This window comes from Perognathus longimembris, chromosome 10 (genome assembly GCF_023159225.1).
Source record: "Perognathus longimembris pacificus isolate PPM17 chromosome 10, ASM2315922v1, whole genome shotgun sequence".
Classification (NCBI taxonomy): Eukaryota; Metazoa; Chordata; class Mammalia; order Rodentia; family Heteromyidae; genus Perognathus; species Perognathus longimembris.
Genome location: NC_063170.1, coordinates 11,313,214 through 11,338,882, shown reverse-complemented (window position 1 = coordinate 11,338,882; position 25,669 = coordinate 11,313,214). Strand labels below are relative to the sequence as shown.

Sequence of the window (25,669 nt, the reverse complement as noted above, 5' to 3'; positions counted from 1 at the left end):
GTTTAAGTCTAATTCCTTTTGTGTCAATCTAAACCTCACTTATTAATAAAATTCTTTTTTTACCCCTCTTTCTCTTTCAGGAAATTTTTTTACATTAATATTTTATATCTAGATTAAATATTTATGGAAAAGTGCCTTTTTAAAAACTGTGATAGTGCCCCTTAAATTCTACTTTTCATTATTGCCAAAAACATAAAAACAACTACTTGTAACAGATTCCAACTTTTCCCTTTTTTGCATTCAGTCCTCTCTCTGTCTCTCTGTCTCTCTGTCTCTGTCTCTCTGTCTCTGTCTCTGTCTCTCTCTCTCTCTCTCTCTCTCTCTCTCTCTCTCTCTCTCTCTCTCTCTCTCTCTCTCTCTCTCTCTGTTCCCCTCTCTCTTTTGAGCTGGCCAGGACCTCAGTCATCTAGTTACACTTCCCAACATAGCTGGGATAAAAGTTGTGGGCCACTGTGTCCAGATGTTGGTTGAGCTGCATGGGGAGAGGGACAGCCAGGGTCACTGGAACTTTCTGCCTGGGCTGGCCTCCAACCATGATCTTGATCTTGAGGTTTCTCTTAGTAGCTAGGAGTATAGGCACAAATCACACCAGGCTTCTCTTCTCTGTTTCTTTATTATCTTAGAAAACAACTTTGTAAGACTTAAGAATAACAGAAGCTGGGTACTGGTCTCTCATACCTGTAATCCTAGCTACTCAGGAGGCTGAGATCTGAGGATTGTGGTTCAAAGCCAACCCCGGGCAGGAAAGTCCATGAAACTCTTTATCTCTAATAAACTACCCAAAAAGCTATAAGTAGTGCTGTGGCTCAAGTGATAGGGTGCTAGCCTTGAGCAAAAGAAGCTCAGAGACAGTGCTCAGGTCCTGAGCTCAAGTCCCAAGACTGGCAAAAAAGAAACAAAAAAAACCAACCCAACAACAACCAGAAGATACACTATTAGGTTTAGTCCTTTGGGGAGAGTAAATAAAAGGTAATAGAATTATACCATTTGTATATAATTTATAAATGTCAACTATAAATTTGTCTTTATCTCAACCAACTATTGATTGGTTGTACCTGAAAGCTAGACATTTTTGGTATCTGAGATTCTGTGCACACAGATGTTAAATTTCAGGAGCTATTTGAAAAACCTTTCCTGATGAATAAAAGTAAATCACTAAAATATAAGTAAGGCTGTTGGTAGTGTCAGTTTTCCTAACTAAGCAGGGTACTATAAGCAGGGTAGTTCATTCTGTCATACTTCCTGTCCATTAGAACCTGTTCACTAGAAAGAAGCTATTAAACCTCTTCAGACCTAAAATAATCATTTCTTTCTATCAAATACTGCTGGATTTAGTGTCCTGGGTTTTGTATGTGTTTGTGTGTGTGTGTTTCTAAATTTTGTTTCAATTCTGGCTTCTTATAGTGGTGGTGCTTGAAAAAAGTGCCATCAACAGATGAGGACACAGTAGGGACTTTGGGGTAGAGCTGCTTTCCCCAGGCAAGTATTGTCATGACTGTTAGTGGCACTGAAGACTGGAAACTTTTATGCACTATTCCTAGCTCCCTGTTGACATTATGCACTTAAATCATTCCAAAGAAGCCAATGATGCTGTACCGCCATGATTCCTTCTTAATGAATACATCTTCAACTATTCAGAATACTGTCTCTTTTATTTTGGTAGCAGACCTGGTATGTTATGTCACTATTTCCTAAAGACTTGGTATAAGTGGTAAGTGGATATTTTCTAAAGGACTGTAAAGAGAAATGATTACACTTTAGCAAATTATTTTTGAAACATTAAAATGTTCTTGCTAGTCCATACATTTGGGACTTAATTAAAACTAACCCCCTTGCTGTATATTTTGTGTTATGCATTTGAAAACCTTATAGAACATAGTTTTCTAATAGTTTATATGAACCAGTGGTTTTTCAAGTACGGACCTCAGCCCACCAGCTAACATCAGTATCGCCTGGAAACCAGTTAGAAAGACACATTCTTGGACTTTAGGTCAAACTTAACTGAGTCAGAAACTCTAGAATGGGGTCCAGCAGTCTGTTTTAACAGACCCTCAAAGTGATTCTGTTATGCAGTAAAGTTTGAGAACCACTGGCATAAACCATATCTGGTGAGCAGACATTTCATTTCCCACTCCTGGAGATGCACTTACACGTTTGTCTTTATGTGAATTCATCTTAATCTGGTTACGTATAATAATGTCTGGGCAATGGTAATTCTCAGTACTGCCTAAAACATACATATATTTTATGCACATATACAATTAGACTAGTTATTAATAGTTCAGTTAACTTAGCTGGGCATTTTTTTGCCACTTACTAAAAAGTTTACATTAAAGGACAGATTTAAATATATAGGTGCAATGTTCTATATTTCTTTGAATTGTTAAAACATTTAAGTAGCTAATACAATTGATGGGTGCTAATGTCTCCTGTTTATCTAAAAAATGGGTACATTGTAGGCAATGTAGTACAAGCTTTCTCTCCATTGCCTCTTTACCAGCAGATGACAATTTTGCTCTGGCTAGACAAGCTCTAGGAACAAAATTATCATTCCTCATAATGACATTTGTATCTGAGATAGCAAATATGATGGCTGACCAGGCCAACTTAGCACCTGATGTAGTTTTTTTTTTCTTTTAATAGTTAAAACTTCTTTAAAAGTAGCTTGCTCAGCATAATGTTGCAGTAGAGATAGAGCTATCCCTGAAGTTCATGCTTCAGATAAGAGTTATTTACTAAAGTATTGAACAAGATAATACATTATTTCATATGGGCATTTCTCAGTTGTATGCATGTTAGTGCGTATACTCTAATCATGGGCAGATTTACTCATTTTTATTTCCTTGTATAATAACTCAGCACCTCCATAATTAAACTTCTACTGTTTACCAAATCAACTAGTTAACTCATGAAAGGAAAATTTACTTTTCACAAGAAAAGTTACATATTTTCTCACTTCTGAATTCACCACTGCTCCCTTAACACCAGCAGTGGAAGTGGAAGTGGCTTGCTCTACGAACTTTGGTGCTGGCAGACTGCTGAGAGAGGCTCTGATTACATTCCACCCTTCTTAGTCCCTCTCCTCACTTGACTCCATAGTGTATTTCGGTACCCAAAGCATTCTGCCACAATCCTGTTCAACCTCAATTTGTAATACCTCCTTCTAAATTCTGTTTAACCATACCAAACCTGCTCATGTGTACACACACACACACACACACACACACACACACACACACACACACGCGAGCGTGCGCCAGAAATTAGTTGCCTGGTTTGTAGTGATTTATTGTCATTTTATCTAATGAACCTCAGGACAACACGCACACATGCAAACATACATACATACATCAATACAGGAATGTGTTTGGAATCAGACTTCTCTGTGTATGAAGAACTAACTGCCCTGCACTGAAGTGATTGTGACCTTACTACTCAATATTGATTCTAATGAACTTGAGCTGATTTCTTTTAATCTATTGAATGTATCTGCTCACCTTGTTCCTTTCTAATAATAAGCTCCAAGTGATTGATTTTTGGCAACTTTATTGAGTCCCAGTCACTTACCTTGTGTTTTAATAAGTATGCTATGAATATTTCATTAACCTGTTCTCAAGTGGTTTAGCTCTACATTCTGCCATTTAAATTTTTTTAAATTTCATTTGCCTGAGCACACTGATCAACCACTGAACTGCCTTCTTCCATTGTCCTGCAATGATGTAAGAGTTACATTTTTGTGTATATGGCTTTCATAGTTGGGATTTCAGAGCACTGACACCTGATATTTTCAGTTTGTTCTCTGGGGGAATTTCATTTGCATCTATGTTTTTAGCTATCTGTGATAACTTGTTAAATATTAAAAAAGATATTTTGCTTCTATTGGAACATTTGTATACTTGCAACTATATTTCTGTAAACAGCTGCAGTCAAAAATAAAACATGGAAAGTTTTCACTTTGCATTGATCAGTCTTTTTGTCAAACTGCATAAACATGGGAATGGAGCAATGCCGAGTACACAGCTGCATTTACAGAATCATTAGGAAGAAGGTGAGATATAGAAATCTTTTTGATAGTTATTTTGATTGCCAGGAGGAGTAAATGTATGACAGATTTTTGGTTTTTATGTTTAGCAAAGCGATACTTACACAGAGGTACATTAGATGAAAACTAAGCCTCTCCACTCTTCAGTTCCACACTGCTTTTAGTCTTAGGTAGTTATTTCCACAAATGTAAATCTGTACCACAGTGTGGTAAATACAACTACCAATAGTACCCAGAGTTATTTCAGGTGATAACTGGATGCAGGGGGAGAGGTAAAAGGAAAGGAAAGAGGAGAGGAGAGGAGAGGAGGAACAATTGAGGGGGAGGGGGAGAAAAGGAAAATTACTAGGTAGATATCATGAATGTAGTATGTAAATAAGCTTAAGATACTGCTTTAGACAATATACTTTCTTACCAAATTTAGAGAGTACATTCTAGGAAGGAATGACAATTTTTATCATCTAAATATCTATTGAGCTGTCACATTTTAACAATGTTACCATTCTAAAGTTTAAAAATTGTCTTTGGGCATTTATTGACTTTAGCACTGAAAAGGAATTATAGCCACATGAAATTTAATAGTACAAATCTAAGACTGTATACTTTTCTCTCCTAGAAATAGAATATGTAGGAAAAGCATAAATCTGAAGAAAAGACTAGAACAGGATATGGCTGCCAAAAATGCTGATCCTACCTCAGGTTATTTCAAACTGGTAAGAGTCTTACGCTACAAGATGTAATCCCGGCAGTCAGCATGCTGATGCAGGAAGATCTTTAGCTTGAGACCAGCCTGAGATAACATAGCAACTACATGTTTTAAAAAAACAACAAAAACAAGCTGGGGACACAGTAGCCTATACCTGTAATCCAAGCTACTCAGGAGATGGAGATATAGGAAGGATTATTGTTCTTTCAGCTCAAGACTCTCATTTTCTTTTCTCTCTCTCTCCCTTTTTTTTTTTTTTTGCCAGTCCTGGGGTTTGGGACTAGGGCCTGGGCACTGTCCCTGGCTTCTTTGTGCTCAAGGTTAGCACTCTACCTCTCGAGCCACAGCACCACTTCTGGCTTTTTCTGTATGTGGTGCTGAGGAATCGAACCCAGGGCTTCATGCATGCTAGGCAAGCACTCTACCACTAAGCCACACTCCCAGCCCCCCCCCCCTCATTTTCTAGTGGTTAATTGGAGATAAGAGCCTGGTGGACTTTGCTGCCTGGGTTGGTTTTTTTTTTTTTTGGCCAGTCCTGGGCCTTGGACTCAGGGCCTGAGCACTGTCCCTGGCTTCTTCCCGCTCAAGGCTAGCACTCTGCCACTTGAGCCACAGCGCAGCTTCTGGCCGTTTTCTGTATATGTGGTGCTGGGGAATCGAACCTAGGGCCTCGTGTATCCGAGGCAGGCACTCTTGCCACTAGGCTATATCCCCAGCCCGCCTGGGTTGGTTTTGAACCATGATCCTCATATGTCAGCCTCCTGAGTAGGGTTACAGGTGTGAACCACCAGTACCTGGCTTGGCCATAATTTATTACTGACTCCTCTAATCCTGTCTTCCAGTAGATTCCACTTTGGCCTGAATGTTTCTATGGCTAGCTTCACTGATACCAATGAGTATGGGTTGTTGGTTTTGTTTTATGCACATCCTGGTACTTCAACTCAAGGCCTGGGTGCTGTTCCTGAGCTTGTGTGCTAAAGACTCTACCATTTGAGCCACAGTTCTCTATAGGCTTTTTGCTGGTTAATTGATGATAAACTCACACTTTCCTGCCCTCGCTGGCTTCAAACCTCCATCCACAGATCTCAGCCTCCTGAGTAGCTAGGATTATGGGCATGAATCACTGGCTTTTTTTGTTGTAAAATTGAACTATGTATTATAATTTGTAACTGAAAAATTTGCCACAGAACTGCATTGAAGATGCAGGCAATAGAGAACATTTTCAAACTGAAACACCTCCCTGTCTGCTATTTTATATACTATGTAGGGGCATCTTGACACACACACACACACACACACACACACACACACACACTGCTCAGGCCATCACTATTGGCAGTTAAAGGGCTGATTCCCATTTTTTCAGGCCACCTGGTTTTGCATCCTTTTTCTTATTTTCCTCAATATACCACAAGAGGGCAGGCTTTCACCAATTTCTACTTGAATTATACCCATAGTGAAGAGATGTATTTCAAGAATTAAAATTGGGGGGAAGGGGCCTGGGGATGCAGAGTGCTTGCCTATCATGAATGAAGCCCTGGGTTTGATTCCTCAGCACCACATGAACAGAAAAGGCCACAAGGGCACTGTGGTTCAAGTGGTAGAGTGCTGGCCTTGAGCAAAAAGAAGCCAGGGACAGTGCTCAGGACCTGAGCTCAGGTCCCAGGACTGGCAAAAATAAATAAATAAAATTGGAATAAATAAATTGGAATATTAGATATTACTCCAAAATTGGAGGCTAGGATATAGCTCAAAGGCAGCCCTCTGCCTAGCCTGTGTAAGGCCCTGGGTTTGTCTCATCATGTGTGAGCATGCACACATACGCCCCATGCCAATACTGTTCACCAAATTAGTAAACTAGGTATACAACTTTATCCCAAAAGTCATGGGATCCATCCAAATAAAGCCTTCAAAAGGGAACTCATCAGCTTAGTAATGTTACAGAAAACAACCTTCCAGACAGATCCCACACAAGATTTGTGTGTGTGTGTGAACAGCTATACTGTTTTTATGTATTAAAGGTACTATTTCTTTTCTTGAATTCAGTCAGTATAGCAGATACACGGTGTGGGTATGTTAGATTATTCCTGCAAACATTGAATTCAAAGACTGAGGTGAAGGAGAGACCTTTATTAGCTGTTCATTTTAAGGTATCTGTGCACATGTGTACAAAAAATGTTGAAGGAAGAAAGGCATATTAGTCACTGTATGGTAATTGAAACTAATAAAGATCATAAACAAGCATTGGATTGCTAACAACCAAACAAGTCCCTTAGGCTAGATGGATTCAGTCGTTATTTTCTTTGGGCAATTCCCTCTCTGCTGTAAACCACAGAGAGGTAATTAAAATAGATCACTGGAGATTTGGATGGTGTCTAGCCAAAGTTGGCCCTAACAGTTCAGCCCTAAAAAAAGAAATTAAGTCATGTAGCTGACCAAAAAGACTATTTTCTAGCTCTCTTTGCTTTACCACCCGTGTCCTCTAATGCCTAAAAGAGCCTAGTTGTAAACCACAATAGCAATCCTAACAATCAGTTATGCTTAAACAGTAAAACTATCCAAAATGTTACAAATACAATCTAATCTTTTTCCTACCCATGCTTTATGGACATGAGGAAAAACCCAAATCTACAAAAACTAAAACAAGTTAGGGAAACAGATACCTAGATTTGTCTCCGTGTTAGAAAAGACAGCCTGTGAGTCTTATTTTCTGGCTTTGATCTGGTTGTCAGCAGGAATGGACTTGCCCAAGTGGTGGCCCACAGAAAGGCCAAATTTCTTGTTTTTCTGTTCGTCCTGTACTTCTTTTTTCATTAAGAATCCTGCCTGGAAGTTTAGGTCAAAGAGGCTGCTTGGAGCAAAATACAGTGGTGTTTCCTCCCAGATATTTTCCAGGCGTTGCTTCCATCCTTCCAGGATCTGGATTCGGGCATCTGGTGGCACGTGCCCAATGCTGTAAGTCAGCTGAGGTTCTAAGACTTGGAAGCCACAGAAATGCAGAGTGCCACTCTGAGGAGACACGAAACAGGGAAGTGAGTCACAGAACCAGTCCCACACATAAAGAAGCTGGCGTGGGCTTCCCACAGGGAGACTCCGGTGAGGAGAGCTCAGGGGCCCTGGAGAGTCTGCCTACACCTTCTCTCCTTTCACCCTCCCCGCCGAGCTGCTGCCTGTGTCAGCCTTTGCCACTGTGCTCTTCTTGAGATGAATGAAACCTTGAAAGTGTGCCAACCTGGAGCCTTTGCCAAAAGAGCTGAAGTTCAATTACATTAGGGAGAGTTTAGGCTTCTTGGCGGCTAATTCCTGCCAAGGAAGGTGGCTGTGCATTTCTCTGCCTCTCTAACAAGATCAGGATTCTTCCAGGTAGCAACTTCACTTGCTCTCCTTTCCAACTCCCTGCTTTGGAAAATTCTTTTAAGGCCAAGCATGGTGGTATATTGCCTGTAATTCTAGCTACAGTAGAGCTCCGAGGCAGAGCTAAGAGGATTGTGGTCCAAACAAGACCCTGAGTTCAAACCCTAGTGGTCTCCCCAGAAGCTCATGTTAGATAGCAGTTTTTATTCATCTGTAAAAACTGACTTGGCAGGGGCTGGGAATATGGCCTAGTGGCAAGAGCGCTTGCCTTGTATACATGAGGCCCTGGGTTCGATTCCTCAGCACCACATATACAGAAAATGGCCAGAAGTGGTGCTGTGGCTCAAGTGGCAGAGTGCTAGCCTTGAGCAAAAAGAAGCCAGGGACAGTGCTCAGGCCCTGAGTTCACGGCCCAGGACTGGCCAAAAAAAAAAACAAACAAAAAAACTGACTGGACAGCTAGGCACTGGTGGCTCATGCCTATAATCCTACTCAGGAGGCTGAGATCTAAGGATGCGGTTCAAAGCCAGCCAGGGCAGGAAAGTCAATGAGACTCTTACCTCCAATTAACCACCAGAAAAAAGGAAGTAGAGCTATGCCTCAAAGTGGTAGAGCACTAGTCTTGAGCAGAAAAGCTCAGGGACAGCACCCAGGCCCTGAGTTCAAGACCCATGACTGACAAAAAAAGAAAAGAAAAAAACTTGCTCATAAAGTTCTCATAGTCCATGCCACTGAAGGAAGCCAGAAAGGTTGGTGAGTGAGGCCAGTCTTCTAGGAAGAGGAGATACAGAGCCCCAGGCTCCACAGATTGAGGTCTGTGTGTACCGGTGCTTGGCTAGAAGAGAATGCTGTTGGACCAGGCAGGCGTGCACATGTTGGACCATGTGCTAGAAACCCTGGGGCCAGAGGTCAGGCAGGTTCTAAGTTCATGCTCTGCAGTTATTGTCACACCTCCCATCTGTGTTTGGCCCCAAGGAAAGCTCAATTAATGAATTCCCCTGAAGGTTTACTGAGCACGAGGTACCTGAATTGGCCAGAGGTTGATGTTCATGTCCCCATGGACACCCTGAAGGGAGTACATGGAGCCGCTGCCGCCAGTGGTGATGGAGAGCACCGCCTTCTTATTCTGGGAAAGAGAAAACAAGTCGCAGGGGTTGGGAGCATGGCCTAATGGCAAGAGTGCTTGACTCGTATACATGAGGGCCCTGGGTTTGATTCCCCAGCACCACATATACAGAAAACAGCCAGAAGTGGCGCTGTGGCTCAAGTGGCAGAGTGCTAGCCTTGAGCAAAAAGAAGCCAGGGACAGTGCTCAGGCCCTGAGTTCAAGCCCCAGGACTGGCAGAAAGAAAGAAAGAAAGAAAGAAAGAAAGAAAGAAAGAAAGAAAGAAGAGAGAGAGAGAAAGAAAGAAAGAAAGAAAGAAAGAAAGAAAGAAAGAAAGAAAGAAAGAAAGAAAGAAAGAAAGAAAGAAAGAAAGAAAGAAAGAAAGAAAGAAAGAAAGAAAGAAAGAAAGAGAGAGAGAGAGAGAGAGAGAGAGAGAGAGAGAGACAAACCGCAATGAACAACCACACAGAAGGGGGCATGCATGTCCACGCTGTTGGCTGCTTCTATTGCACACAGTGTGGCTGCAGAAGTTCCAGCCCGGAGCATCCACAGACAGGATGGGCAGGCCCAGGGCTCCACACACCTGCCTGTGGCCAGCAGCTCAACGCTGTCCCAGCAACTGAAGTCGGTTATGTGCAACGAAAGACTCCCACAGGGGGCCCTGGTGGCTCACGCCTGTCGTCCTGGCTACTCAGGAGGCTGAGATCGGAGACTGAGGGGTGAAGCCAGCTCAGGCGGGAAAAGTGAAAGAGACTCTTACCTTCCAATTAGTCACAAAAAAGTGGAAGGAGAGCTGTGGCTCCAAAGCAGATCCTGCACAAAAAGAGCTCAGGGACAGGGCCCAGGCCCACAGCTCAAGCCCCAGGACTATCACAAAAATCACAAAAACAAAAACAAAACCTGCCACTGGGCAAGATTTCTCTTTTTTTGGGTGGGGGGGGGCAAGATTTCCTAAGCAGATATTTGGGTCTCAAAAAAAAGAACAAAACAAAGATGCACTTTTATTTTTATTATGGAAAATTTCAAACATGAAGAGAAAGTCATAAATAGTATGTTGATATATCTACCACCAGCTCCAACTCTGTCGTTTTAGCTCCTCCCCTCACTCCTCCTGCCTTTTCTTCTGGAATATTTTAAAACAACTCCCAAGCATCATGTCATTTTTGTCTATAAGAACTTGGTCACGCATTCCTCCGGAGGGCTTCGTGCCCCGTGGTGCTCAGAGCTCAGCCTGTGGAGGGAATGTACACAGACTCCCGCCTTAGCCAACACCTACCTGGAAGGGGCCCTTGTCATACATGGCAGCATATGTGTAGGCAAACCCTGCTACAAGCACTCGCTCAAACCAGCCTTTCAGAATGGCGGGGACTCCAAACCACTGCAGCGGGAACTGTGGGACAGAAGACACCGGAGATCAGCTCAGGGGGTTTCTGTGCCCCTGTGGGGAGCACCTTTCTTCAAGAGGGCTTGACAATCCCTCTGGAGCAGTTAGTATGTTTAAAATAAAGAGTGAAAATTAGTGGAGTATGATGTCCTTTTCCTGTCATCTCCACTACTCGGGAGGCTGAGGTAGAAGGATCGTATCTTGAGCCCAGGTGTTTGGCATACCTATTCAAGGTCAGCCTGGGGTACATATTGAGACCCTATCTCAAAAGCAGAGAGAGAGAGACAGAGACAGAGACAGAGAGAACAGCAGGTAGAAGGCCTTCTTAGAAGGTACAAGGCAGTTCAAACCCTGGTACTTCCAACAACAACAACAAAAAACGCGGGGTGCTGGTGGCTCACAGTAATGCAGGAAAGTTCATGAAATTCTTATCTCCAGTTAACCACCAAAAAGCCAGAAGTGGAGCTCAAGTTGTGGAGTGCCAGTCTTGAGCTAAAAACAAGGGACAGTGCCCAGGCAAAAAGAAAGAAAATGAAAAACATCAAAATGCAAATGATGCATACCTGTAATGCTAGCAAGTTAGGATGTTAGGGTAGGGGGCTCTGAGTTCAAAGTCTATCTGGGCAACCATTAGGGAGACTTCATTTCAAAAACACAACTGGGTGGGGTGCTGGTGGCTCATGCATATAATCCTAGCTACTCAGGAGGCTGAGATCTGAGGATCAAGGTTCAAAGCCAGTTCAGGCAAGAAAGACCATGAGGCTCTTAACTCCAATTAATCACCAAAAAACTAGAAGTGGTGCTGTGGCTCCAAATGGTAGAGCACTAGCCTTAAGGAAATGAGCTCATGGACAGTGCCAGTTCCCAAGTCTGACAAAAAACAAAAACACACAACAACCAAAAAAAAAAGGGTAAAAGGAGGTTGGGAATGTGGCCTAGTGGTAGAGGGCCTCATGTACATGAAGCCCTGGGTTCGATTCCTCATCACCACATACACAGAAAAAGCCAGAAGAGGTGCTATGGCTCAAATGGCAGAGTGCTAGCCTTGAGCAAAAAGAAGCCAGGGACAGTGCTCAGGCCCTGAGTTCAAGCCCCAGGACTAGCAAAAAAAAAGATAAACGAAGGACACAGAGTAGCATCTAACTCTGAAAAGTTAGAAAAGAGAAAATTACTGTCCTAGGTTAGGCTCTCCAATTTTTCCCCTAAAGTTACAGATATTAGCTAGGTCTGAACAAAGTTACATGCAAATAAGATTCATTTCTGTGAACTCTCACCTGGTAGCAAAGCCTAAAGAGCAAAGATGGCAGATAAGGGTTTGCTTCATGGTGGGCTACTAGAGTCTGGTTTTCCCAAGAGGTTGGGTTAGCAGGTATGGTACTCAGAATAGGACTGTCGCTTGTGCACACAGCCCTAAAATCCTATCACTGAGAATAAACAAAACTTCTCCAAGAATGCAAACATTTCAGTCATTGTGACCAAAGTTTCTCAGAGAATTCTCCTGAGAATGTCTTAGATGGGCTGAGAGTGTAACTCAATAGTAAAACACTTGCCTAGCAGGCCTGAGGCCTTGGGTTCAATCCCTAGCATATATACTTGTACTTATAAAGCTAAGTAAGGACAATACAAGTATTTATTTTCTTGATTCAAAGATAAGACAATTAGAATGTGTCCAGGAAGAAAATTAGGACAAAGTGGGAGATTGTGGGTCTCACCAGCTTTCTCCCATAGTTAAGGGGTTCTTAACCTGTAGAAAGGGGTTATAGAGCTTGGTTTTTTGTTGTTGTTGTTGGTTTTTGGTTTTTGTTTTTTTTTTTTTTTTTGCCAGTCCTGGGCCTTGGACTCAGGGCCTGAGCACTGTCCCTGGCTTCTTTTTGCTCAAGGCTAGCACTCTACCACTTGAGCCACAGCGCCACTTCTGGCCGTTTTCTATATATGTGGTTCTGGGGAATCGAACCCAGGGCTCCATGTATACAAGGCAAACACTCTTGCTACTAGGCCATATTCCCAGCCCTAGAGCTTGGTTTTATTTTTAATTTTTATTTTTTTAAAGCAGGACTACTGGTATAAGGTCCATCCCCAAGAGGCTCCATGCAAATGCCCCCTCCTGTTTAAGTCTTTGCCCAGTACCTGCATTACCTAGGTAACTGGCACACCTGGAGGCAGTTCCCTCCCCCTTCCCTGAGATCACATCCAATCTACTTAGCCACACCTCCCGCTTTTCCCTACATAATACAGCTCAACACGAGTCCCTCCTCTCTTTCCTTTTCGATCTCTTTCCTTTTCTCTCTTACTCGCTCTTGCTCTTTTCTCTTTTTCCCTTCTTCCTTCCCCTCTTCAACAGATTGAATAACCAGAACTACAGCCTATACCACCTTCCTTGGGAAGTTTCCAGCACCATATATGCTCCATGTTGATCAATGAAAAGCTGGGGGGGGGGGATTGCTAACGGCCAGGTCATTGATTACAGAATGCGTTGCCTTTCCAGGGAAGATGGAAAAGATGCACACACAGCCCCCAGTATTGTCTACTAAACAGATGGTGAGATGGTCTCAGTTGCAGGCAGCAGAAAGCATCCCTAAGCAGGGCCAGGCCTCTCCAGCTGGGATGTTCCACCAGGAAGAACATCAGTGTCTCACATGTCACTCCATACATTGTTGAGGATTTCCATGGAGAGAGAAGAGACTGAGAGTCCATTGGAAGGGAAGGTTAGGCACATAGAAGGAAAATGCTGAAGGCCCCCGCTTTATTTTTGGAGTCTCATTATGCTAGGCAAAGAGGACTAAAATGCCAGCACTCAGGAGGCTGAGGTAGGAGGGTCTCAAGTTCAAAGCCAGCCAGAGCTACATGGTAAAACACTATTCTTGAGTACCACAGCCAGATGCACAATATGTCCAAATCTGTGCTATGCTGAGCATTGAAGCAATCCTCCTTGCCACAGAGCAGGCAGTGGGTGTGTGACTAAGATCACACAGCTAGTGAGGTGACAGGTTGAGGACAGAAAGAATTCAAGCATCCCAGACCGCTTTTTATTTTTGTGGGGGGTGGGGAAGAAGTTAGGGGGTGCTATCCTGGAGGTTGAACTGAGCAGGACCTGGGCACTGTCCCTGAGCTTTTTTGCTCAAGGCTAGCACTCTATTCCTTGAGCCACAGCTCCACTTCCAGCTTTTTTGGTAGTTGATTGGAGATAAGAGTCTCACAGACTTTCCTACCTGGGCTGGCTTTGAACCACGATCCTCAGAACTCAGCCTCCTGAGTAGCCAGGATTCCAGGCCAAAGCCAGTGGCACCCAGTACAGACAGCTCTCCTGCTATCCTGTCCTTGCCATACCTGAAATATCACCAGGTCTGCAGCCTCCAGTTTCTTTTGCTCAGCCACGATATCCGGGCTCAGGCGACCTTCTTTGTAAGCGAGTGAAACCTCGGCAGGATACTGAAAGTTCTCAGAGTCCTTCAGCTCACCTGCAGGAGGACGGAGAGGCTGAAGCCGGGGAGGCCAGGGCTAGGCACGGGGCCCCCCAGCGAGGAAGCATGAAAAGGAGAGAGACCGAGGGGCAGCTCCCACCTGTGATGTCCTTTCTGGAAATGATGGGATTGAAGTTCATGGCGTAGAGGTCGGACTCCATTACCTCCCATCCTCTGCTGGTCAGCGCCTCCACCGCTGCCTCCTTCATGGCATGGTTGAAGGACGTCTTCTCCGAGTGTGCCAGGACGATCAGTGCTGTCCTGACTAGACATACACGAGACACAGGAGGAAATCCACACCAGGTGAGATCCGATGTCTTCCACATTTGGGAATATTTGCCTAGATGTTTAACAACGGAGCCATCCTTGGGCCAAAAACTTGAAATGTAAAGGGCTCCCCAAATCCCACATGTCTGGAACATCATCACGTCATTACTCGAAGCATTTCAAAGGACTCACACCCGTCATCTCAGCTCACGGGAGGCTGAGGCACAAGGGTTGTGAGTTTGGTTCTAATTTGAAATAGTTAGGATCACTCCAGATCTATGCACTCAATGCTATTGGGAGAAGTGCACGCATATTAAGCGCTGGTCAAATACTTTCTTGGTGACTTTTTTTGTTTGTTTTGTTCTGCCAGTCCTGGGGCTTGAACTCAGGGCCTGGGCACTGTCCTTGAGTTTCTGTTGCTCAAGGCTAGCGCTCTGCCACTTGGGCGTCACTTGCAGCTTTTTCTGTGTATGTGGTGCTGAGGAATCCAACCCAGGGCTTCGTGCTTGCTAGGCGAGCACTCTACCACTAAGCCGCATTCCCAGCCCCTCTTTGTGACTGTGATCAGTGCTTACTAAACATTGCTTTGACATTTTGTATTTCATTGACTTCATGTTAAACATTTCCTGAGTAGTAAAATGTTAAAAATAGTGAAAGGCACTTCACAGAAAACAATCAAGTTAGGATATCCATCTGTTTGTCTTTCTGAGAGTTCACCTTAAAAAAAAAAAAAAGCCAGGTGCTAGTGGCTCACACCTATAATCCTAGCAACTCAAGAGGCTGAGACCTGAGGATCATGGTTCAAAGCCAGCTTAAGCAGAAAGTCCATGAGACTCTCTTGTCTCCCATTAACCCTCCCCCCCCCAAAAAAAAACCTAGAAGTGTAGTAGTGCCTTAAGTAGTAGAGTTAGTGCTAGCCTTGAACACAAAATCTCAGGGACAACACCCAGGCCCTATCACATACACACACACACACACACACACACACACACACACACACACACACAATTAAGTAGATGGGCCAGTATGTGGCTCAAGTGGTAGAGTACCTGCCTTGCAAGGGAGAAGATCTGAGTTCAATCCCCAATACCACCAAAAATAACTTAAAAATTAAAGAAAGAAATCAAGCATGGCATATGCTTGCAATCCCAATACTCACAGGGTGGAATCAGGTGGATCATGAGTTCAAGACCAGCTTGCTGCCTATAATACAGCTCATTGATAGGGCACTTGCCTAGAATGCACAAAAGACTGGGTTCCGGGGCTGGGAATGTGGCTTAGTGGTAGAGTGCTTGCCTAGCATGCATGAAGCCCTGGGTTTGATTCCTCAGCACCATGTATACAGAAAAAGCTGAAGTGGCGCTGTGGCTCAAGTAGTAGAGTGCTAGCCTTGAGCAAAAAGAAGCCAGGGACAGTGCTCAGGCCCTGAGTTCAAGCCCGGAACTGGCAAAAAAAGAAAAAGGACTGGGCTCCATTCCCAACACCACAATATAAACCAACAGTCATATTTGTTTACAGCAGTGAAGAGTAAATCCTATTTACAACACAAAAGTAACAGTCCTGGGTAAGCAGTCATCCTTTGTTCATGCACAAAACAGGGACTTCTGGATTTGGAAGGTTTGTTTCCACTTCCTTCCTGCTAGCAACATGACCCAGGACAAGTTAGATGTCCTCAGAATTCACAAAAGAGAGGCAACATGACACACACATACAACCAATTTCCGGGTACAGTGTTGCTGGGTGACTGGACAGGTAAGGGGCAAATCTCCTCAGAAAACAACCTGCAGCTTCAGGGCCAGTCAATATGGACGGCCTTCCCAGCATCTGCCAGTTGAGCTCTGATGGAGGATGAATCGTGGAAAATGAGGCCAGAAATGAGATACAAATATTGCATCAATAAACAGATGGACTGAAAGCACACAGACACAAATTCCGTTGCTTTGTGCTTCACACTCCCTCACTAAGCTGCAATGTATAGTTGTGTTCTCTCTCTCTCTCTCTCTCTCTCTCTCTCTCTCTCTCTCTCTCTCTCTCTCTCCTTCTCTCTTTCTCTGACCTCATCCATTTGCCCAAATAATGAGTATGCTCTGGGCACAGAGAATCTGCAAGAATAAAAAAGACTGACACTTATCCTGGGAGGTGGGGGACAACACTTGAGAGAATATGACTCTTCAATGCACAAAAATTGTTGGAAAACAAAAAACAAACAAACAAAAAACCCTTATGTCCAGGAAGGACACCTGTCTTTAAAGGAGTGTCAGATGAAACCAACCTTGGTGGAAAGGGACACTGAGGAAAAGCAGACATCATCACCATGGTAACCCAAATCCAGTAAACCAATGGACAGACTTGATATCTTTGGGGCCACAATCAATAAAGTCAGATCAGTGTAACGGAAAGAATGATCGGGCATCAAGCATAGGGGAACATCCTCCAGTAAATTTAGGTCAAACTCCTAACCGACTTTTTGATCACGAACATTAAAGCATTCAGAAGGTCTCCTTACCAGTTGCCCGCACCCACGTCTGGGTTGTGTACTAGCCTTTCTTTGCTATGCTTTACTAGTAAACCTTTTTTGGTCTCTTTCTGAATGTGTCCTCAAACTCTTTTATTGCAGCAAAGTCATAAACTTGGTACAATCAGCCAGGCAAAGCCGTGTTCCTCTTGGAGACATCCTCCCTGGATATGGTACCAAGGTTGTCAGACTCTTGGCGCCTCTAGCTTAACATTAATTTGTTCTTATCATGCATGGTGTAAAGAGGTATATCTCACTGAAGCAAATATATCTTTGTGTGTGTGTGTGTGTGTGTGTGTGTGTGTGTGTGTGTGTGTGGTTGGTCTTGGGGCTTAAACTGTGGGCCTGGGTGCTGTCCCTGAGCTTTTTTGCTCAAGACTAGTGCTCTACCACTTTGAGCCACAGCTCCACTGCCAGATTTTAGGAAGTTAATGAGAGATAAAAGTCTCATAGACTTTCCTGCCCAGATTAGCTTCGAACCACAATCCTCAGATCTCAGCTTCTTGAATAGCTAGGATTACAGGTATAAGCCACCAGCGCCCAGCAAATATATCATTTAAAAAAATCTTTTATTATATATATATATTTTTTTCTCTACTATGAAGTCACCCCTCTTCCTGATCCTCAAGCATATCTCTGTTCATGGGCCTCTCTCTGAGCACTGGTGTACCCCCCAAATATCCCTATGGATCACACAGGTTCATTCTCACTTTTCCATGAACTGAGAGCTCTTATTCCTTCACTCTTTTATTTCCACACCAGCCAGATGTTTCTTTTTTCCCCATGAAATGCTAATTTCCTCACCAAGTAGCCTCTCAGCCTCTCCATCCATGTCTCCTTACCCCCTGCACTTTCTCTGGGCTCCTGGGATAAATACACCACAGAGAGCCGAAATTCTGGTGGTCAGAATCTCTGGGCCTGACCTCAGTTCTCCTCTGTTGTTCTGGCATTCACCCTATTCCTTTCCTTCAGCCTCAAGCTAGTCAAAAGCTGAGAGTGATTTTTACTAACCTTCTATAAACTATATCTCTCAATCATCCCACAGTTTCACTGATGACACGCCCAATAGCACTTACACAAGAAAAGCGTCAGCCAGAAAGGGATTGTGGCACGCTCTTTTAATGGAGATTTATTTTTCTATGTGATCTTTTTGGCAGGAAGAAGACGCAATCATCAAGAAACCCTCCTAGAAGTAGAGGTGAGCCTCAAATCAGTGTGGGGAATCCTTCCTCTGTTCTCATTTGAATCCTCTGGTCACAGATGCTCCACCATCAACTTGAGGATTTACTTTGCTGGGGATTACAAGGTCCAAATCTTCCCATTTCCCCCTCAGGGGCTTGCTACACAGAAACAGAGAACTTCCTGTAGGACTGGAAAATATTTCTTTCTACCCTGGGCATCAGAGGCTGATGCCTGTAAAACCTAGCTCCTCACAGAGGGTGAGAGCTGAGGATTGAGGTGGCCAAGCCAGTTAGGGTAGTTATGTCCATGAGACTGTTATCTCCAGGTAACCACCAAAAAAGCCAGACATACATGGAGCTGTGGCACAAGTGGTGGAGCACTTGAGTAAAAAGGCTCAGGGGCAGCACTCAGGCCTTGAGTTCAAGCTCAGCACTAACATCATCATCATCATCATCATCATCATCATCATAACCACCTCTTCCCTGCTGTCTTCCAGCATGGCATGGTGTGGATAGAGCTTAGAGAAGATCTCAGTCCTTTTCCAGAAACGTTTACAACTGTATGTGGCCAACATGGGCAATCTTTCCCCGGTTTACTGTAGCAAGGGGCGTGCGTGGGGTAGGGTGGGGGGAGGTGGAAGGCCGAGGCCGCAGCCCTTTGAGGAAATGCCTTCTGAACCTTGGCGCTGTTCCATCCCAGAGGGAGGCTGTGGAACAGAACTCAGAGCTCTGGGTGTGGTGGAGCTGGTGGAGGCTTTGTTGAGACCAGACAGAACTGTGGGGCCTTCTAAGGACCTCGTGTCTGAAGGCAGAGGAGGGAATCTCTGTCACCAAAATGGATCGAGTACCAGGTCAAGTTTGCCCAATCTACGGGTCCCGAAGGAGTCAGGATCGGGCCGCCCGGAACTGGAGAAGAGAAGCGAAACTCAGAACCAAGCCCCAACTCACCGGCCATGGCTCCGGCGGCGCTGGGCGCTGATTGGCTGGGCTGCTGGTTGCCGGGGCAACGCTGGCCGGGTGCCGGAACTTGCTGGGCTGTGAGGACTTTCCCAGGCGAAGTTGTCCCGACTCCTGGCACGCGGATTACTTGTTGCTTTATACCTTGCCCGGCCCGCCCCGCTAGGAACTGGGCGGCTACCGTGGGCGGGGCCAGACGCCCGCACCCACAGGGGCTCTGGGCAGGGGAGGGGAATCGGGGACTGGAGGAGTGACCCCCCCCCCATATGTGGACATCCAGAAAGCATCTCCTGGAGGTAGGGTGAGAGGAGCCCCCAGGATCTGGGTGAGGGTGGGAGGCACGCGCACCTGCGCCCTGTCCTGAGAACACACGTGAGCCCTAAGTGTGGAGGCCCCAGGCCCTTTGGGCATCTCCCAGAGCTTTGCAAAGAATGGGGCGGGTGGGGCGACTGGCAGTCATTTAGATCCAGCGCAGATCCTGCTGACTCACTGTGACTCTGGTCTTAGACCGTGGAAATAAATAACGTTCGCTTGCGAGGTTCAGATTCTGCATGTAGGGGCCTGTAGGAACCCCCTCCCCTCCCCCTGCCCCCCCCCCCCATTTTGCTAGGGATCTTAAACAGGGATCAAAACAGATTAAAGCCAGGCACTGGTGGCTCACACCTCTAATCCTAGCTACTGAAGAGGTGGAGATCTCAGGATGAGGTTCAAAGCCAGATGGAACCGACAAATCTGAGACTCTTACCTTCAGTTAACCAGGAGAAAGCCAGAACTGTTGGGATGGCTTAAACGGTAGAGCACTAGCTCTAAGGCCTTGAGTTCGAGCATGCGTGCGTGCGAGCACATACCACGTGCACACAGATTCAATAATGGTTCTAAGCCAAGCCATACTGACCCTAAGGCAAAGGAGAAACCAGTAATAGTAAGCCTGTCTTTATTCAACACGTTGATATTTTCTTTCTCTGCACTTTTTTCTTCATTAATGTTATAATACTATATTAAAGCAATCTTGATGAGGCTTTCTGATATTCCTTTAACTTCTGTGCCTAAGGCCTGTAGCTCCCAACATCTGAGCCTTGACTGAAAATAGAGTAAAATGATACTGTCTAAAGATGGAAAATCAAGCCAGGCACCAGTGGCTCATGCCTGTAATCGTAGCTACTCAGGAGGCTGAGAAATGAGGACCATAGTTCAAATCCAACAGGGCAGGAAAGTTCCCCATATAACTCTTATCTCCAATTAACCTCTCAAAAACTGGAAGTGAAGCTGTGGCTCTATGTGGTAGAGTGCTAGCCTTGAGCAAAAGAACTCAGGGACAGTGCCCAGGCCCTGAGTTCAAGCTCAAAAAAAAAAAAATTAAAAAAAAGGTTGGAAAATCCAGGACTAGCATGGAAATTCTCAATGAAAGTGTCATATTCGGCATAATCAAGGAACATTTCAAGTTTTGTATACTGCTTTTGGTGTGATTGAGGATTGAAGTTAGAATCTCACCCTTGCTAGTCATGCACTTTTATCACTTGAGCCACAACTCCAGCCATTGTTTGCTTTAGGTTTTCTTTTGGTCAGTCGTGGGGCTTGAACTCAAGGCCTGGGTGCTGTTCCTGAGCCTCTTTATGCTCAAGACTAGTGCTCTACCACTTTGAGCCACACCACCACCTCCAATTTCTGGTGGTTCACTGCAGATAAGGGTCTCACAGACTTTCCTACCTGGGCTGGCTTTGAACTGTGTTCCTCAGATCTCAGCCTCCTGAGTGGCTAGGAGTACAGGTGTGAACTATTAGATTTTACTTTTAATTAATGACAAAATATGGTTTCAATGATTAAAATTAAATTTTTATTTAAACGTAAATATCCATAGATGGCAAGTGGTTCTGAGAGGACAGACGTTCTAGAATACAGGAAAAAGCCTTGAGCTGGGGCTCATAGGAAGGATAGTGAGCCAAAGTGCTGGCTACTCCATCCCCTGCTTCTCCTATGCACCCCCCCCCCCTGCCTTCTGAGAGTCCAGAAAGTTAACTCTGCACGTGGGGATCCTCCAGCTCCCTGGCCCTCTGCCTTCCAGATGTGGAGCCCATGGCTCACATCTGCAGGAGACCAGAGGGAAAAGGGAAGGAGAGGGTCCTGTCACCCACTCCCCATCATCATCCCCAGAGCAGCTCTTGGGGGTGCCCCTCTCCAGGGGCTCCTGCATTCCTGGGCTCTTGAGTGTGGCCCCTCCCTTTGTCCCATCCATGGCTGCTCCTGGCTTTCCATGGCTGCTCGTCCCCCGGGGAGCCTGGCCTTTCTGAAATGGTTCCATCCCTCTGCCCACACCTTTGTACATGAAGACTTCGCGGGAAGTCTATCCCATTATAAGCTCTGGCTTTGCTTAGCAGGATCTTGACTTCTAGAAAGCCAGGGACGAAGCTACGGTCTCAGGAAAGGCACACGAGATGCAAAGAGGTGAGCCAGGGTGGCAACTGTGTGTGGTGGAGGCTGGCAGAGAGTGAGCAGGTGTGGAGGGAAGGTACTCAGCTCTTCCGGGGCGTAGCTGTCAATCAAAGTTGAGCAGCTCCAGTGCTAGAAGGAGAGGGTGGGCCTGGCCTTGGGTGACAGGAGGGGGACAGAGACCCACTTAAGAGTGTCTGCCAAGACAGTGTCAGCTGGAGAAAGAGGGGATTCATTGAGGACCTGGGGCAGGGTGAGACCTACTGAGCTGAAGTCTGGACTGTAGAAGAACCTCTTTCTCTCCTAGGAGAGGAAGGCTTGCCCTGCTGGGAGGGGCCGGAAGGAGTCTGCCCAGTGACATTGAAGGTCAAGTTGAATTCGGGCTGAGCTTGAATGGTTTAGAGGGCAGCAGTAAGTTTTGCAAACCACACAAGTTACACAAAATTTCACTCAGTTCAGACACCAGCCACAAGATGGGAGGTCTCTAAGCCATGGTTTTCTTGTTCTTGGTGCTAGGGATCAAACCCAGGGCTTCAAAATATAAGGCAAATGTGTTGCCCTCTGCACCCCAGCTGCATATTAAGCAGGCAGGCTTGATGGTAAGCCAACAATCCCTTAGCCAAATCAATGAGGTCTTCCTTAGTTTTGGTGCCAGTTCTGGGGCTGGAAAGCAGGGGCTTGTACGCTTGCTTGGCTTTTTCCACTCGAGGCTAACGCTCTACCACTTGAGTCCTGCCTCCACTTCTGGCTTTTTTTGGCCAGTCCTGGGCTTGGACTCAGGGCCTGAGCACTGTCCCTGGCTTCTTTTTGCTCAAGGCTAGCACTCTGCCACTTGAGCCACAGCACCACTTCTGGCCATTTTCTGTATATGTGGTGCTGGGGAATCGAACCCAGGGCCTCATGTATATGAGGCAGGCACTCTTGCCACTAGGCCATATCCCCAGCCCTGGCTTTTTGTTTTTGCTGGCTAACTGGAGATCAGAGTCTTGAGGACTTTTCTATCTGGGCAGGCTTTGAACTGTGGTCCTGCGCTCTCAGCATTCATTGTGTGTTCTCACTCTTCCTCTCCCAACCCACTGGCCCCACAGGCCAGGAGAGCAGAGCAGGGAAGTTCTGTTGATTGTCTTCATTATCTAGAAATAAAAAAGAGCTGGAACAGGAGAATCCTCTGGAGTCCCCTGTCTTTCTGATGAGAATGCAAACATGCTCATTAGTCCCCTGCTAGCATGCGGCGGCCACGTGTGCAGCTGCTGCTTTGCACAAGGAGAATCCCCAAAGCCCCTTGCTTTTTCTCTGAGCTGGGCATGATGGACTTTTTGTACATTAGCTCAGAGCCATTTTGGGGCCCGTCTGGGGACCTGGGTTTCTGTTGTCCTTCGTGGTTTCTGTGGATACCAGCCAAGTATTCCTGGAGGAAATAGGGCCCTCGGTATTAGGGGACAAAACTTTCTGTCCTCTGCCCTCCTGTCTTCCACCATCATTGCGACTGCCCAGAACACGTGGCATTGCAGGACTTGTGTTTGGGTAGGTCTTGTTGGAATTTTGGCGTGTTATGTGTCTGAATGAGGACGTTCTCCCCTGGGCTTAGAACCCTCTGATTAACGAATTTCCTTTGACATGACATCCACTTGCTGTGAAGGGATTTCATGCTACCGGGCTAAATTCTGTGTCGCTGGACCAGAGAAGGCAAGGTAGAGAAGGGCCCCCTTCTCCACGCTTGGACCTGGCACCCTGCAAGTGGCTCCTCATCTTTCATATGAACCCCATCATGACGGGTGGAATCCACTTGTTATTTTTCTCTTCTTTTTGTGTTGGTACTGGGACTTGAACTCAGAGCCTCCTGCTCTTACTTGGCTTGTGCATGCGCGCGTGTTTTCACCTGTATGTGTGCTAGTCCTGGGACTTGAACTCAGGGCCTGGGCATTGTCCCTATGCTTTTTTGCTCAAGGCTACTACTCTGCCACTTGATCCACAGTTCCATGTCCAACTTTTTGGTGCTTATTTAGATAAGAGTCTCCCAGTATTCCTGCTCAGCTGGCTTTGACCCGTGAGCCTCAGGTCTCAGCCTTGTGAGTAGCTAGGATTACAGGCGTGAGCCACTCACTGGCACCTGCCCTCACTTGGACTTTTTTGCTCAGAGGCTGGCCCTCTACCTCTTGAGCCACACCTCTACATGTAAGGGGAGTTTTCCCGCCTGGCACCTGGTTCTGGGCATTGGGCACAGCTACAGGATTGCTCTGGCCATTGAATGGGAGCAGGATGCTTTGAGGTGCATTGTCTTAGGCAGCACTGGCGCAGACTTCGCTCCGAGTGTTCAACCCCCTGCCTTTGAGTGAGGACATCTTTCACTCTGGCTAATGGGAGCTCAATGATTCCTGGCCCGTGTGAGCGCGGATGATATCTGCTGGGCTGTTTTGGGTTGTTTTCCCCCAGCCTCTGGGAGTCCCTTGAATGTGTGTGCCATCACTACTTAGTTCCCAAGTGAAAACTCAAGAGGATTCCTCCCTGTGCAGTGCTCTCCCCTCCAGTGCTCCACTCTGCCAAGCTGCCCAGCTTAGCCTGTCTGGACTCCCAGCTTTAATTCATGATGTCTGCGTTCCCCGCTTCCTTCTGCAATCCTGTGGCCAGCCTTTTAGTGCACGTGTCTCATGGCCGCCGATCACTGTCCTCCCCTCCTGCCTCACCTCACCGTTTCTTGTTATATAGCCTATGTAGGCCAGATTGCTTCTGAGGGCTGGGATTAAAGGCATGTGTCACCATGCCTGTGATACCCATAATAGTTCATCTTTTTTTTTTTTTTTTGTCTTCCTCAGTTGTGGGGCTTGAACTCAGGGCCTGGGCACTGTCTCTGAGCTCTTTTTGCTCAAGGTTAGTGCTCTACCACTTTGAGCCACAGCACTTCCGGTTTTTTGAGTGGTTAATTGGAGATAAGAGCTTCACAGACTTTCCTGCCCTGGCTGGCTTTGAACTGTGATCCTCAGATGTCAGCCTCCTGGGTAGGTAGGCGTGAGCCACCAGCACCTGGCTAAGTTCATCTCTGGCATGGTTTCAGGTGGGAGGTATCTACCAGTACTACTGTAAAGGCTTTTATTCCATCTTGACCAGTAGCAAAACTATGATTTAGAAATTTTTTTCTAAATTTAAAGACAACTCTAAAAATTCCCTCCCAATCTAACATAGTTAGCATTATTTTTAATAACTAAAGCTGGAGTTCTTTAAACTAGTTGGTAAAAAAAAAAAAATGTGTGCCTTGGGCTGGGAACGTGGCTTAGTGGTAGAGTGCTTGCTCAGCATGCATGAAGCCCTGGGTTCGATTCCTCAGCACCACATAAACGAAAAAGCCAGAAGTGGCACTGTGGCTCAAGTGGCAGAGTGCTAGCCTTGAGCAAAAAGAAGCCAGGGACAGTGCTCAGGCCCTGAGTCCAAGCCCCAGGACTGGCAAAAAAAAAAAAAAAAAAAAAAAATGGAGAGGGGGAGGGAAGGTGGGAGAAAAACAAGAAGGTAACAAGTTTGACAAGAAATGTACTTACTACCTTATGTATGTCAGCTGTAACCCCTCTGTCCATCACCTTGACAATAAAAGTAAGTTAAAATTGCGCCTTGTGGCCAACTAGTCAAAACACTGTTGTGGCAGGCAGTTATACATACTACATTAAAGAAAAACTCAAGCCTGTACTTCTAGCTAGTCAGAAAGCCTGAGACCTGGATGTTTACAGTTCAAGGCCAACCTAGGCAGAAAAGTGGAAGAAACCCATCTCCAATTAATGGCAAATGCTGCACTGCAGGCATGCTGGAGTGCCAGCTGTGGGAGAAAGCCAGAAAAAAATTCATTTTGTTGCTATTCTGGCTCAAAGATCAGAAGAAAAATGATGACTATTTTTCCAGCTGTGGGTGGCTCACACCTGTAATCCTAGCTATTCAGGAGGCTGAGACCTGAAGATCTTGGTTTGAAGGCAGTCCTGGCAGGGAAGTCCTTGTGAGACTCTTTAATCTTCAATTAACCATAAAAAACAAAACAAAACACAGAAGTGGCACTGTGGGTCAAGTGGCAGAGTGCTAGCCTTGAGCACAAAGAGGCTCAGGGACAGCGCCCAGGCCCCGAGTTCAAGCCCCTCCCGCCCCCCATGACTTTTTTGTTGCAGGATAGGATTACAAGGTTAAATTTTCTTCCCTTTACTTAAATAATTTTTTTCTATTATTATAAAGGTGATGTACAGAGGGGTTACAGTTACCTATTTATTTATGTGTGCTGGTCCTGGAGCTTGAACTC

The 25,669-nt window shown here is 45.5% G+C and overlaps 1 protein-coding gene across 1 annotated transcript; it reads right to left on the bottom strand.

The window, feature by feature from the left end:
- Positions 1-6,863: 6,863 nt before the first annotated feature.
- Positions 6,864-19,214, bottom strand: Nqo1 (NAD(P)H quinone dehydrogenase 1). Its single transcript, XM_048355223.1, has 6 exons — positions 18,964-19,214; positions 14,153-14,317; positions 13,919-14,049; positions 10,484-10,597; positions 9,127-9,228; positions 6,864-7,757 (listed from the first exon to the last, which is right to left on the bottom strand). The coding sequence occupies exons 1-6, from the start codon at positions 18,968-18,970 to the stop codon at positions 7,452-7,454; spliced, it is 825 nt and encodes a 274-aa protein (XP_048211180.1). The 5' UTR covers positions 18,971-19,214; the 3' UTR covers positions 6,864-7,451.
- Between the last annotated feature and the right edge of the window lie 6,455 nt (positions 19,215-25,669).